This window comes from Prenolepis imparis, unplaced genomic scaffold (assembly GCF_030444845.1).
Source record: "Prenolepis imparis isolate NDT839.2.m4 unplaced genomic scaffold, iyPreImpa1.0 SCAF_1, whole genome shotgun sequence".
Taxonomy (NCBI): Eukaryota; Metazoa; Arthropoda; class Insecta; order Hymenoptera; family Formicidae; genus Prenolepis; species Prenolepis imparis.
Window position 1 is genome coordinate 12,036,429 of NW_028141159.1, and position 17,140 is coordinate 12,053,568.

General features: G+C 32.4%; 1 protein-coding gene across 6 annotated transcripts in view; it reads left to right on the plus strand.

Moving 5' to 3' along the window:
- The window catches only part of LOC145946625 (thrombospondin type-1 domain-containing protein 4), a 120,504-nt gene that overhangs the window by 87,119 nt on the left and 16,245 nt on the right, over nt 1–17,140 (plus strand). For all 6 annotated transcript variants that reach the window (XR_014427190.1, XR_014427147.1, XM_083056613.1 and 3 more), the window contains 5 exons: nt 11,321–11,472; nt 13,765–13,867; nt 15,500–15,602; nt 16,173–16,354; nt 16,916–17,120. Coding sequence is in view for 4 of the 6 variants with exons in the window: in XM_083056613.1 (XP_082912739.1) it covers nt 11,321–11,472; nt 13,765–13,867; nt 15,500–15,602; nt 16,173–16,354; nt 16,916–17,120 (745 nt within the window). In the remaining 2 variants the exon portion in view is untranslated. The remainder of the gene's footprint in view (nt 1–11,320; nt 11,473–13,764; nt 13,868–15,499; nt 15,603–16,172; nt 16,355–16,915; nt 17,121–17,140) is intronic.

Here is a 17,140-nt window from a genome sequence, read left to right on the forward strand (position 1 = left end):
TAAGGATGCGTCGCATAGGGTCAGCGGTAAAAAGTATCGATTTCTAATATTTTAAGACGAGCCAAAAATTCATCGATTATACATTTTAATAGTACATTTATTACAGAATCATTTGGTACCAAACAGACACCAGCGTACAAATTTTTTAACTTGATAAACATAAAATAAGGATGCGTCGCACAGGGTCCGCGTCAAAAAAGTATCAATTTCTAATATTTGAAGACGAGCCAAAAATTCATCGATTATACATTTTAATAGTACTTTGATTACAGAATCTTTTGGTACCATGCAGACACCAGCGTACAAATTTTTTAACTTGATATACATAAAGTAAGGTTGGGTCGCATGGGGTCAGCGGTAAAGAAGTATCGATTTCTAATATTTAAAAACGAGCCAAAAATTCATCGATTATACATTTTAATGGTACATTGATTAAAGAATTATTTGGTACAAACCAGACACCAGCGTACAAATTTTTTAATTTGATAAACATAAAATAAGGATGCGTCGCACAGGGTCCGCGTCAATAAAAATCAAGTTCTAATATTTTAAGACGAGCCAAAAATTCATCGATTATACATTTTAATAGTACATTTATTACAGAAACATTTGGCATCAAACAGACACCAGCGTACAAATTTTTTAACTTGATAAACATTAAATAAGGATACGTCGCACAGGGTCCGCGTCAAAAAAGTATCAATTTCTAATATTATAAGACGAGCCAAAAATTCATCGATTATACATTTTAATAATACATTTATTACAGAATCATTTGGTATCAAACAGACACCAGCGTACAAACTTTTTCATTTGCTATACATAAATTAAGGATGCGTCGCATAGGGTCAGCGGCATAAATGTATCAATTTCTAATATTTTAAGACGAGCCAAAAATTCATCGATTATACATTTTAATAGTACATTTATTACAGAATCATTTGGTACCAAACAGACACCAGCGTACAAATTTTTTAACTTGATAAACATAAAATAAGGATGCGTCGCACAGGGTCCGCGTCAAAAAAGTATCAATTTCTAATATTTTTAGAAGAGCCAAAAATTCATCGATTATACATTTTAATAGTACATTGATTACAGAATTATTTGGTACCAAGCAGACACCAGGGTACAAATTTTTTAATATGATATACATAAAATAAGGATGCGTCGCATAGGGTCAGCGGTAAAAAAGTATCGATTTCTAATATTTTAAGACGAGCCAAAAATTCATCGATTATACATTTTAATAGTACTTTGATTACAGAATCTTTTGGTACCATGCAGACACCAGCGTACAAATTTTTTAACTTGATATACATAAAGTAAGGTTGGGTCGCATGGGGTCAGCGGTAAAGAAGTATCGATTTCTAATATTTAAAAACGAGCCAAAAATTCATCGATTATACATTTTAATAGTACATTGATTAAAGAATTATTTGGTACAAACCAGACACCAGCGTACAAATTTTTTAATTTGATAAACATAAAATAAGGATGCGTCGCACAGGGTCCGCGTCAATAAAAATCAAGTTCTAATATTTTAAGACGAGCCAAAAATTCATCGATTATACATTTTAATAGTACATTTATTACAGAAACATTTGGCATCAAACAGACACCAGCGTACAAATTTTTTAACTTGATAAACATTAAATAAGGATATGTCGCACAGGGTCCGCGTCAAAAAAGTATCAATTTCTAATATTATAAGACGAGCCAAAAATTCATCGATTATACATTTTAATAATACATTTATTACAGAATCATTTGGTATCAAACAGACACCAGCGTACAAACTTTTTCATTTGCTATACATAAATTAAGGATGCGTCGCATAGGGTCAGCGGCATAAATGTATCAATTTCTAATATTTTAAGACGAGCCAAAAATTCATTGATTATACATTTTAATAGTACATTTATTACAGAATCATTTGGTACCAAACAGACACCAGCGTACAAATTTTTTAACTTGATAAACATAAAATAAGGATGCGTCGCACAGGGTCCGCGTCAAAAAAGTATCAATTTCTAATATTTTTAGAAGAGCCAAAAATTCATCGATTATACATTTTAATAGTACATTGATTACAGAATTATTTGGTACCAAGCAGACACCAGCGTACAAATTTTTTAATATGATATACATAAAATAATGATGCGTCGCATAGGGTCAGCGGTAAAAAAGTATCGATTTCTAATATTTTAAGACGAGCCAAAAATTCATCGATTATACATTTTAATAGTACATAGATTACAGAATGTTTTGGTACCATGCAGACACCAGCGTACAAATTTTTTAATACGATAAACATAAAATAAGGGTGCGTCGCACAGGGTCCGCGTCAAAAAAGTATCAATTTCTAATATTTTAAGACGAGCCAAAAATTCATCGATTATACATTTTAATAGTACATTTATAACAGAATCATTTGGTACCAAACAGACACCAGCGTACAAATTTTTTAACTTGATAAACATAAAATAAGGATGCGTCGCACAGGGTCCGCGTCAAAAAAGTATCAATTTCTAATATTTTAAGACGAGCCAAAAATTCATCGATTATACATTTTAATAGTACATTTATTACAGAATCATTTGGTACCAAACAGACACCAGCGTACAAATTTTTTAACTTGATAAACATAAAATAAGGATGCGTCGCACAGGGTCCGCGTCAAAAAAGTATCAATTTCTAATATTTTTAGAAGAGCCAAAAATTCATCGATTATACATTTTAATAGTACATTGATTACAGAATTATTTGGTACCAAGCAGACACCAGGGTACAAATTTTTTAATATGATATACATAAAATAAGGATGCGTCGCATAGGGTCAGCGGTAAAAAAGTATCGATTTCTAATATTTTAAGACGAGCCAAAAATTCATCGATTATACATTTTAATAGTACTTTGATTACAGAATCTTTTGGTACCATGCAGACACCAGCGTACAAATTTTTTAACTTGATATACATAAAGTAAGGTTGGGTCGCATGGGGTCAGCGGTAAAGAAGTATCGATTTCTAATATTTAAAAACGAGCCAAAAATTCATCGATTATACATTTTAATAGTACATTGATTAAAGAATTATTTGGTACAAACCAGACACCAGCGTACAAATTTTTTAATTTGATAAACATAAAATAAGGATGCGTCGCACAGGGTCCGCGTCAATAAAAATCAAGTTCTAATATTTTAAGACGAGCCAAAAATTCATCGATTATACATTTTAATAGTACATTTATTACAGAAACATTTGGCATCAAACAGACACCAGCGTACAAATTTTTTAACTTGATAAACATTAAATAAGGATACGTCGCACAGGGTCCGCGTCAAAAAAGTATCAATTTCTAATATTATAAGACGAGCCAAAAATTCATCGATTATACATTTTAATAATACATTTATTACAGAATCATTTGGTATCAAACAGACACCAGCGTACAAACTTTTTCATTTGCTATACATAAATTAAGGATGCGTCGCATAGGGTCAGCGGCATAAATGTATCAATTTCTAATATTTTAAGACGAGCCAAAAATTCATTGATTATACATTTTAATAGTACATTTATTACAGAATCATTTGGTACCAAACAGACACCAGCGTACAAATTTTTTAACTTGATAAACATAAAATAAGGATGCGTCGCACAGGGTCCGCGTCAAAAAAGTATCAATTTCTAATATTTTTAGAAGAGCCAAAAATTCATCGATTATACATTTTAATAGTACATTGATTACAGAATTATTTGGTACCAAGCAGACACCAGCGTACAAATTTTTTAATATGATATACATAAAATAAGGATGCGTCGCATAGGGTCAGCGGTAAAAAAGTATCGATTTCTAATATTTTAAGACGAGCCAAAAATTCATCGATTATACATTTTAATAGTACATAGATTACAGAATGTTTTGGTACCATGCAGACACCAGCGTACAAATTTTTTAATACGATAAACATAAAATAAGGGTGCGTCGCACAGGGTCCGCGTCAAAAAAGTATCAATTTCTAATATTTTAAGACGAGCCAAAAATTCATCGATTATACATTTTAATAGTACATTTATAACAGAATCATTTGGTACCAAACAGACACCAGCGTACAAATTTTTTAACTTGATAAACATAAAATAAGGATGCGTCGCACAGGGTCCGCGTCAAAAAAGTATCAATTTCTAATATTTTAAGACGAGCCAAAAATTCATCGATTATACATTTTAATAGTACATTGATTACAGAATCTTTTGGTACCATGCAGACACCAGCGTACAAATTTTTTAATACGATAAACATAAAATAAGGATGCGTCGCACAAGGTTCGCGTCAAAAAAGTATCTATTTCTAATATTTTAAGACGAGCCAAAAATTCATCGATTATACATTTTAATAGTACATTTATTACAGAAACATTTGGTACCAAACAGACACCAGCGTACAAATTTTTTAACTTGATAAACATAAAATAAGGATGCGTCGCACAGGGTCCGCGTCAAAAAAAATCAAGTTCTAATATTTTAAGACGAGCCAAAAATTCATCGATTATACATTTTAATAGTACATTGATTACAGAATCTTTTGGTACCATGCAGACACCAGCGTACAAATTTTTTAACTTGATAAACATAAAATAAGGATGCGTCGCACAGGGTCCGCGTCAAAAAAGTATCAATTTCTAATATTTTTAGACGAGCCAAAAATTCATCGATTATACATTTAAATAGTACATTTATTACAGAATCATTTGGTACCAAACAGACACCAGCGTACAAATTTTTTAACTTGATATACATAAAGTAAGGTTGCGTCGCATGGGGTCAGCGGTAAAAAAGTATCGATTTCTAATATTTAAAAACGAGCCAAAAATTCATCGATTATACATTTTAATAGTACATTGATTAAAGAATTATTTGGTACAAACCAGACACCAGCGTACAAATTTTTTAATTTGATAAACATAAAATAAGGATGCGTCGCACAGGGTCAGCGGTAAAAAAGTATCAAGTTCTAATATTTTAAGACGAGCCAAAAATTCATCGATTATACATTTTAATAGTACATTTATTACAGAAACATTTGGCATCAAACAGACACCAGCGTACAAATTTTTTAACTTGATAAACATTAAATAAGGATACGTCGCACAGGGTCCGCGTCAAAAAAGTATCAATTTCTAATATTTTAAGACGAGCCAAAAATTCATCGATTATACATTTTAATAGTACATTTATTACAGAATCATTTGGTACCAAACAGACACCAGCGTACAAACTTTTTCATTTGCTATACATAAATTAAGGATGCGTCGCATAGGGTCAGCGGCATAAATGTATCAATTTCTAATATTTTAAGACGAGCCAAAAATTCATCGATTATACATTTTAATAGTACATTTATTACAGAATCATTTGGTACCAAACAGACACCAGCGTACAAATTTTTTAACTTGATAAACATAAAATAAGGATGCGTCGCACAGGGTCCGCGTCAAAAAAGTATCAATTTCTAATATTTTGAGACGAGCCAAAAATTCATCGATTATACATTTTAATAGTACTTTGATTACAGAATCTTTTGGTACCATGCAGACACCAGCGTACAAATTTTTTAACTTGATATACATAAAGTAAGGTTGGGTCGCATGGGGTCAGCGGTAAAAAAGTATCGATTTCTAATATTTAAAAACGAGCCAAAAATTCATCGATTATACATTTTAATAGTACATTGATTAAAGAATTATTTGGTACAAACCAGACACCAGCGTACAAATTTTTTAATTTGATAAACATAAAATAAGGATGCGTCGCACAGGGTCCGCGTCAATAAAAATCAAGTTCTAATATTTTAAGACGAGCCAAAAATTCATCGATTATACATTTTAATAGTACATTTATTACAGAAACATTTGGCATCAAACAGACACCAGCGTACAAATTTTTTAACTTGATAAACATTAAATAAGGATACGTCGCACAGGGTCCGCGTCAAAAAAGTATCAATTTCTAATATTTTAAGACGAGCCAAAAATTCATCGATTATACATTTTAATAGTACATTTATTACAGAATCATTTGGTACCAAACAGACACCAGCGTACAAATTTTTTAACTTGATAAACATAAAATAAGGATGCGTCGCACAGGGTCCGCGTCAAAAAAGTATCAATTTCTAATATTTTAAGACGAGCCAAAAATTCATCGATTATACATTTTAATAGTACATTGATTACAGAATTATTTGGTACCAAGCAGACACCAGCGTACAAATTTTTTAATATGATATACATAAAATAAGGATGCGTCGCATAGGGTCAGCGGTAAAAAGTATCGATTTCTAATATTTTAAGACGAGCCAAAAATTCATCGATTATACATTTTAATAGTACATTTATTACAGAATCATTTGGTACCAAACAGACACCAGCGTACAAATTTTTTAACTTGATAAACATAAAATAAGTATGCGTCGCACAGGGTCCGCGTCAAAATAGTATCAATTTCTAATATTTTAAGACGAGCCAAAAATTCATCGATTATAAATTTTAATAGTACATTGATTAAAGAATTATTTGGTACCAACCAGACACCAGCGTACAAATTTTTTAATTTGATAAACATAAAATGAGGATGCGTCGCACCAGGTCCGCGTCAAAAAAGTATCAATTTTTAATATTTTAAGACGAGCCAAAAATTCATCGATTATACATGTTAATAGTACATTTATTACAGAAACATTTGGCATCAAACAGACACCAGCGTACAAATTTTTTACTTGATAAACATAAAATAAGGATACGTCGCACAGGGTCCGCGTCAAAAAAGTATCAATTTCTAATATTTTAAGACGAGCCAAAAATTCATCGATTATACATTTTAATAGTACATTGATTACAGAATCATTTGGTACCAAGCAGACACCAGCGTACAAATTTTTTAATATGATATACATAAAATGAGGATGCGTCGCATAAGGTCAGCTGTAAAAAAGTATCGATTTCTAATATTTTGAGACGAGCCAAAAATTCATCGATTATACATTTTAATAGTACATTTATTACAGAAACATTTGGCATCAAACAGACACCAGCGTACAAACTTTTTCATTTGCTATACATAAATTAAGGATGCGTCGCATAGGGTCAGCGGCATAAATGTATCAATTTTTAATATTTTAAGACGAGCCAAAAATTCATCGATTATATATTTTAATAGTACATTTATTACAGAATCATTTGGTACCAAACAGACATCATCGTACAAATTTTTTAACTTGATAAACATAAAATAAGGATGCGTCGCACAGGGTCCGCGTCAAAAAAGTATCAATTTCTAATATTTTAAGACGAGCCAAAAATTCATCGATTATACATTTTAATAGTACATAGATTACAGAATCTTTTGGTACCATGCAGACACCAGCGTACAAATTTTTTAACTTGATATACATAAAATAAGGTTGCGTCGCATAGGGTCAGCGGTAAAAGAGTATCGATTTCTAATATTTTAAGACGAGCCAAAAATTCATCGATTATACATTTTAATTGTACATTGATTGCAGAATCTTTTGGTACCATGCAGACACCAGCGTACAAATTTTTTAATATGATATACATAAAATAAGGATGTGTCGCATAGGGTCAGCCGCAAAAAAGTATCAATTTCTAATATTTTAAGACGAGCCAGAAATTCATCGATTATACATTTTAATAGTACATTGATTACATAATCTTTTGGTACCATGCAGACACCAGCGTACAAATTTTTTAATATGATATACTTAAAATAGAGATGCGTCGCATAGGGTCAGCGGCAAAAATGTATCAATTTCTAATATTTTAAGACGAGCCAAAATTTCATCGATTATACATTTTAATAGTACATTGATTACATTGAAAACGAATATTATTAAATAGATTATATAAAGTTTATTTAAACTCGAATAATATTTTTTGAAAAATCAGCTTATTAAGATGTTAATTTGCTAATTAAATTTTAAAATAAAAATTTGTTATAAGAATTAAAATAATAATGTTGTAAATAATATCTTATAATATCTTATTTTCGATTAATATTTTTGACAGAAATCAGCTGATAACTGTCAAAAAATATTAATAGAGTTTAAAGAACTATAACATATTATTAACACTTTAATCAGCTGATTGCTGTCAAGAAATATTAATAAATCGTTACTTTGCTAATTAAATTTTAAAATAACAATAATTAAAATATAGTTAAAAGTATTTAAATAGTAATATATTGTATAATAAATGATATGATATAATACTTCATTTTCTATTGATATATTATAACAGGAATCAGCTGATAACTGTCAAAAATAATAAACAAATTAAAAATATTATAACATGTTATTTCAAACATATTATTATTTTAATTTTTATAACATTTTATTATTTTAAAATTTAAATAATAAAATAACGCCTTAATCAGCTGATTTCTGCCAAAAAATATTGATAAAGCAAGAACTTATTAATTAAATTTTAAAATAATAAATTATTCTAATATGTTGTAAATAATATGTTATAATACTTTAAACTCGATTAATATTTTTGACAGTTATCAGCTGATTTTTGTCAAAAAATATTAATCGCGGACAAATAAGTTTATATTATAAGTATATATTATAACATACTCGTATAATATTATTTACATATTTACAACATATTATTATAATTAAAATAATATTTTGTAAGTAATATACAGAGAGAATTTTCCCTTAGAATTTATCCTGAAAATCATGGTAATTGTGAGACAATATGATATGGAAAGAATTTTATGCATAGTATAAATATATAAACTGTATAGTAAAATTAATCAAACATGTGTTATATTTTATTGTGATAAATATTATTATTTTTATTGTGATAAATATTAATTAGAGAAATTCTCATAAAATTCTTTCCATATCATATTGTCCCACGATTACTATGATTTTTAGGGTAAATTCTAAGAGAAAATTCTTTCAGTGTATAATATGTTATAATACTTTATCCGTGATTAATATTTTTTGACAGAAATCAGCTGATAACTATCAAAAATATTAATCGTGATATATTAATCGTGTATATTAATTAAAAAAATGTGTACATAAATGTATATATATATATATATATATATATATATATATATATATATAAAAACGTACATATATGTATATATATGTACATAAATGTATATATATATAAATGTGTACATAAATGTATATATATATGAACGAGTACATAAATGTGTATATATATATATAAATGTGTACATAAATGTATATATATATAAATGATACAGGGCGTTTCAGGAGGAAATGAAGGAAATGGTTAGGTAATTCCAGTACTTGATTGTACACATTTTAAGCAAAAAAATTTATATAAACATGTGTCTTATTCTGGACGGTTATAAAGATACAACGCGTTCAAGTTTAAGAACGAATACATTTATTAACTTAGTAGAACCAAATGCTACGAAACAATTATATTAAATTTTTGTATTTCTCATAGAATTTAGTTCTAATAAGTTAATGAATGTATTCGTTCTTAAAACTGAATATGTTGTGTCTTTCTAACCAGAATAGGACACATGTTTATATAAACTTTCTTGCTTAAAATAATATGTATAATCATGTCTTAGAATGCTGACCATATTCTTCCTGAAACATCCTGTGTATATATGTATATATATATTTTTTTTCTTATTTCATTTAATCCTAACCGAATATAATTACTAATTACGCGCGCGAAGCGAAGTTATTATATTATTCTTTGATAATAAAATCTTAAAAATTGCAACGCAAACATAAAAATTATTATTGCAATCAATGCATAAAGAAAATATATTAATTAATTATGCAATGCACAAAAATACTATATTTAAATCTTTAACAGAAATTGCGAACAACAAAATAGAATTTTCTACAAGAATTTTTTGACCAAAATACCTACGCTTTCATTAGACACACATCTCCATACATCTGCTACGCTGCGCATCTCGCGTGGGACTGATCACCAGTCTCGCGATCGAGATATCTCGCACGAGAATCAGTCTTGCGCGAGACGCGCAACATGACGGACGTGTGGGATGTGTTAATCTAATAGAGAGGATAGAAAGAGAGAGATGTTTTCGTCGGACCCGGTTCATTCTTGGCTGTAAAGTTGGCTTGCGCTGTTAGTTGGCGACACCGCTGCGCAGAGTCTTGTGGTCGGTGGTGGGGATTAGTCTCTCGCGAGACGTGCAGCATGGTGAACGTATGGGACGCGTTAGTCTAATGGAAGGGATAAAAAGAGAGAGATGTTTCGCCGGGTCCGGTTCACTCTTGGCTGTGAAGTTAGGTATCACCGTCAGGTGGCGACACGGACACCGCTGCTCGCTCTGCTCGCTCAGTATCTTGCGGTCAGTCCAGTCCAGTGTCCAGTCTAGTCTTACGCGACACGTGCAGCGCAGTGGATGTGTATTAGATACGTGAGTCTAATAAAAGCGCAGATATTTTGATTTCAAAAGATTCTTTAGAAAATCCTATTTTTTGTTCCCTGTTAAAGATTTAAATATTATATTTGTATGCATTGCTTAATTAATTAATATATTTTTATGCATGCATTGCAATTTTTGAGATTTTATTATCAAAGAATAATATAACTTCACTTCGCGCGCGTAATTGGTTAGATTAAACGAAATGAGGAAATAAAAATATATTATATATATGTATAGAAAGAGAGATATACATATGTATATAAAAATATATGTATATTTAAAATATATATATATATATATATATATGTGTACATAAATGTATATATATATATATATATATATAGCAAAGAATATAATACTGAAAAAAACAAACGATTAATTTTTGGCTCCTTTTAAAATATTAAAAATAAATACTTTATAACCGCGGACCCTATAAAACGCAACCTTTTATTATGTGTAATAACATATAACAATATAATCATGTGTTCAATGTGTATGAACAGTTGTTGACAGTTGTTGACAAAATTAGATAAAATAGACATATTTTGTTTTTTTTAAATTACATTATTTTTATTATAGGATAGAACAATTGCGCGCGCTTGTTTTGTTCTAATTTAAATAAACTACGAGTATAAATTAATAAAATCTTCAATTTTCATAAATTAAAATTTGTATTGCATAATTATATTAACGAAAAATAGTTTATTTTTATTTACGAAAAATATTAGCTTCTTTACGATTTTAAATTAACTTTTCGTTTTTAATTTCTATTGTAAGTTTTATCGTTTGCTGAATAACTGATTAATGCAACAGTGTTGATTTTTTTTTTCCAGGTGTATCATATGTTACAAGAAAGAACGCAATTTGGAATTGGACGTGATAACAGGGTGAGAGGAACTTGGGGCACGTGGAGCTCGTGGAACGAATGTTCCCGATCATGCGGCACTGGTGTCCAGTCTCAATCTCGAGAATGCATTCCTTTACGGTGAGTGCATTAGTATAATGAATTATATTAAAGATCTCAAAATATATATAATAGAAAGGATGCAGCATAAAATGCTAACTAATACATTTTAGTTTATGAAACTAGCAATTTAATAAGAAAAAGAAACACGATGCTACATACATAAATTATAGCTGCAACGTGGTTTTCCTCACATTTTACTTGCTTGTTTTTAAGTAAAATAAAAGTAAAACGATGAGCGCTTGTACATATGTTAAGAACAAAGATCAAGCCACCATATGGCGCGCCATCCAAATATCTTCACGCTCGATTAATGATTTCCACACCTTGGCCTCACCTTTGTCCTCGCGGGATGGGGAAGGCACGCATCTTTCGCGCGAGGTCATGGCGGGGATCGGTAATCGCGGTTTGAATGCAAAGCACCTTGCGATAATGCGCGGTCGATTCTAACAATAATCACACGCTTCACGGTACCGTTAGGGTCTCGCGCAATTTAGATCATAAGCACTCGCTGGGCGAGTCGCTGCATAACCGCGCGGAACTTTGAACTCGCGTGTGTGAATACGCTATTCCTATGGGATGCTCCTCAATTGATAGATCACCATCGATCTTCTTCGGTTTTTTCGTATCCATGAAACACATACAGGGTGCCTCGAATTCATCGCGCATTTCGTGTCTTGCTGCACACATTGTTTAATTATTTTTCTTCTGTAACACAGCTATAAGAAGAAACTTCGTAGATTATGAAGAAAATTTTTTAATAAAAATTTTTTTAACGATATTTATAAAAAAAATGTAGAGCAATCAAGATTGATTCTGAAATGCAATTTTTTTATCTTTTTAAAAAAGATTGTAATATTATAAAACGTGATTTTGTTTGAATAAATGGATAGTTTTCTCTTTATAGAATTTATATAAATTTCATAAACATTACATAGGATACTTTTATTTATATAACGAACATGAGAGCTTCGATAAAACTTCTTGGGACTTATACTTGAGATTGCGTACACCGCCATATTCATACAAATATTTATTGTATACTCGATGCATGAGTACGAACTATTTACTTATTTAAGTGTACTTTCTCTGGCTATTTTTTAGCGAATTTTGTCATCGATAAAATCTTACTTCAAGGTTATATATCTGTTAAAATAAAAAATTAAATTAAAAAAATATTTCAGACAGAATAAGAAAAATAAAAATACTAAGACATTGAAACGGCTCTCTTGTAAAAAAAGCACAATTTAATTTATTCTGTTAAATAAGAGTCAAACTCAGATGGTAGTGTATAAGTTTCAAAAAAAATTATTTTTCTTTAAAACTGGTGCTCAGGGCATAAATTTTATTCGGAGCAACATCAAGTGTTTAAATAATCCCGAGTTGAGATTTATTTTAAATACATCTCGTATTCCTCTAAAATACGTAGGTTAAAAAAATATCGGGAAATTGCTGAATTGAAAAGAAAAATAAAGTAAGAAATTAAATTAAAATATATGATAAATTAAAATCATTTAAATTAAAATATAAGTTTATACAAGTTCCGCACACCCTATATGTTTTGTCCGGCTAGCTATAAACCAGCGTGCAAATTACGGATCAGTAGCGTAAGAAGATTATACACCGGCAGGCCGACGACTCTCGCGAGCTTCTCTCGAGGGCAGAAACGTGTTGTTATCGTCGCTGACATTTACACCTTCGTAACGCTACTGTGAGTTGTTACGTGACTTGCAGTATGAATATCTTGCGATGAGTTCACCATACGAGTAAATAAGGAATACCCAATTTCTCTCGTAATTGCACATCGTGTCGTGACTTTAAACTTGAATTAACGATAATTTCGCGGATGTTTAAGAATTACTGAATCACATTACATTATAAAGATCAAGAAATTTAATGAATTTAGGAAAATGAAATTTTTAGATAAAACAAAAATAAAATAATTTATGAGAGAAAAAAGAAGAGAGAGAAAGAAAAAGAAAAAAAATTCAAATTTGAATATTCAAATTATTATTATACTTAATTTTATGTAAAATATAAAAATATGCAATATATCGAGCAATTATCCTCTCATGTAATAGCAAATGTTTCTTTTGCAGCATAGCAATATTATTAAATGAGATGCGCAGATAATTTATTCGTTTATTTTTATCGCACATAGTCTCTCTCTCCTTTGATCTCGAGATTAGCATAATGCCCTGCACATACTATAAAAAGTGTATTTATACACTCGGCATTGAAAAATCAAGATGCATCGCGCGTTACTCGCTTGTGCGAGTCGATATATAAGCTAATGCGAGCAATTTATTTCAGGAAACTTTTGAGGAAGAGAAGTATTATCTCGGAGAATAGTACGAGCAGCACCAGACCTATTTGTATCGGCACATATAAGCGCTATCACACGTGCAATACACAGGTAAACTGTCGCATGCAGATTGCATCCTCAACTTATTAAGGAAGATCAGAAGAATTTTTAAAGTTATTAAAATTTTAAAAATTTTATAAAAGGGATAGTAAAACATAAAGCCTCTTGTCCTAATTCTTTTTTCTTTTGTATGGATGATCTAAAGAATTATTTTAAAGATACATTTTTAAATTTTTTTAAATAGCTTTACAAAAAAATTTGCTCGTATAAATAGAATTTTATTGATCAAGACCTGTCAATTGTGCTTAATCTATCTGTATCTGTATAATTTTATCGATATTTTCATCTCTAAACTTTAAATTTAAAAAAAAATTTGCAACGCGAAAAAAGATTCTTTCTGTTTAGCATCCTTTCGAATTAATACTCGCTCTGTTTTCTCATGTCGCATGATGGCCTTGTTTCTTAAGCAGTTATTAGAGTTCTGAACCCCGACGATTAACCGTGTAAACTTGCTCGTCCATAAAATCCATATACATGCTCACACGTGTCACTACTTCTACAATGCCGTATATATTAACGGATGCGTCTATATCCACGCGGATTCGTACGTGTGTAGGGCACGCTCCTCAGGATTTTCCTCTCGACGGTGCGTCACGAGTCGCAAACAAATCATCGCGCAGGCCAATTAAGGATGCGCACGACGCCGACGACGATTTATATACCGTGGCCCGGCATGCGTGCGCGCGTGTGCGTTGTAAAATTCATAAGAATAATCACCATCTGCGAGACTAAAGATCTCCGAGTAATGGATGGCTTTGCCTAGCATTGGGCAGAGGAAGGGAGAGAGAGAAGAACGACTCGCTGGTGTCGATTAGTCCTTGGTGGTAATAAAAATCGCACGATAAGATCTGTTTACTTCTCGACCTGTTTCGATCAAATTCACTGTACTAGTACTGATGCACGATATACTTGACCAACTAATCGTACGTTTGCATTGTCGTAAATTAAAAAAAAAAAAATGCTCCTATCGAAAACACAGAGCGGATGAACGTTGAATAACAATTTTTGTTAACGTAAGCTTCAAGTTAAAATTGCTTCGAATTGTGCCTGAAATTAAAATAGCGATACAATCGAAGTTGGCTTGAAAAGTTAACCGAACCATACGGCTTCGTTATCCGTTATTACCTGGGAAAAAAGCGGCGGCGCTTCGCTGCAGTAATATTTATCTTCGTGTTCGATACCCGGGACTACATTTCCGAGCTGCATTCGCGATTCGCAAACATGCCCCCGGGCAAAGTAACCACCGTTTCGTTCACCGGCAATTAATAGTCTATCCGGAAATTGCAATGCGGCCGTGCACGTAGCACACCACACGTGCCGGCATTCGCATGTTTGCGCGAATATACGAACTTCCTCTCGGCGTATACGGCGGCTCGGAACGCGAGTTCTTCTTTTTTTTCGCCAGGCCGCAAATAATTTTGCCTTTATTTACCCACGGTGCTTTGGGAAAAGCGCGACGTGCCGTAAAAAGCGATGCGATCGATCGCGCCGGGGGTTACTTTTTTCTCCCCGGAAGTCAGACCGTTTCCTTCTTGGCGTATATCTGTCGTGTCCCTCTCTCCCTCTTCCCCGATCGATCCTTAATTATCGCAAGTTTAATTAATTCATTATGCGTTTGTGCAGGAATGCCCGAACTTTACGGAAGACCTGCGGGCGGAACAGTGTGCCAAGTACAACGGGAGGAACTACAAGGGCCGCAGTTACGTCTGGGTGCCTTTCGTAGACGGTGAGTCTACGATGTGACAGTTTCCGATTCTACAATATATAGGGAGAGATTACTTCCTCTAGAATTATATATTCTTTAACTAATAATATAATCGAATGATTATATCAATAAAAGAGCATGTGTTCTTTCTTGTAGACGAAAAGATATATAATTGAGTTTTAATATCTTTTTTTAAACAATATTATGAAAAATTATGCAATTTAAAATTTTCAAGACATGATTTTACCGATATCGATTGAATTTTAAAAGTCTAAATTAATTCATTTATTATTACTATTATTTGACAAAAAATGACAAGTAATCAGCTGATCATAACGAGATATGCCAATCATCAGTTTTAATATATAATGATATTCATTTTTATTAAGATATATACATATAAAATAATTCTCTTGCCTCTCGAGAAGTACGATCTTATAAAATAATAGAAGAAGGCATATTTGTGCGGTATTAAAATGAGCCGATGACGTCGATGTCCGACCATTGCGATGATGACGCATATATAGCTAGCGGCCAGGCCTGGTGACCTAACTTCCGCCTGGCCTAATCGCGATCACTGTTGTTCTCCAGCACCGAACTCCTGCGCGCTCAATTGCCTTGCAGTCGGCGAGCGTTTTTACGCAACGCTTGAACCGGCAGTAATGGATGGCACGCCCTGCGATGCTCCGAATCTTCGCGGACGCGGCAGCAGCAGCGGGATTTCGACGGAACGCAACGGCGAACGGTGGCTCTGCGTCGCCGGACAATGCAAGGTATGAATAGCGCGAGCGATATGTGCGAGAGGAACGACGCCGGAAATTAATGACCGACCGGGGTGCGATACGATCGTGCTTTTCGCCCTTTGCCTCCCCCTCCCTCCCTCCTTTCCTTTCTTTTTCCTGTCGGCATCGGGGTTCATTGTACGCCTGATACACTGGGCGTTTATCAATCAATGATGTTCGGAATTAGGTTTCTCCGATTTTCACAAGCTTCCCGATGTGTACGGGAAATAATAACCCGCGCGCGTGTTTTTATTTCCTGTCATTTCGATTCGAAACAATCGATTTTTCCTTGATAGAGATCTTGAGCACTCTTAGACAGTTATTTTTTTTTTAAAGATATAAAAGAAAAATATATTTGTATATGTTAGAGAATATATTAAGTTTATTTAATATCTCTATCTAGAAAAATATCGTGAAACACAGTCTTGGAATATATCGGGAATAGAGCTCGAGAATTGAGCTCGACAAAATTGGAGAGAGATCGCACCGCATATGTTTCCTAAGTGAATTAGATGCAACAGCACTGGAAACTTGCATGTATTTGCCATTCAGCCTGTAGGATGTGACGGGGTGGTGGGTTCCGGCGCGACGATGGATACCTGCGGCGTGTGCGGTGGCCAGGGCAGGGGATGCAGGTTGTTCGAAGGCATCTTCATGGAACCAATTTTGCCCAAGGGTCATCAGCAAGTGACCACGATTCCCAAGGGCGCTATGTCACTCAACATTTCCGAGCTACGATTTAGCAGCAATTTTTTAGGTAGCATCGACGATTTATCA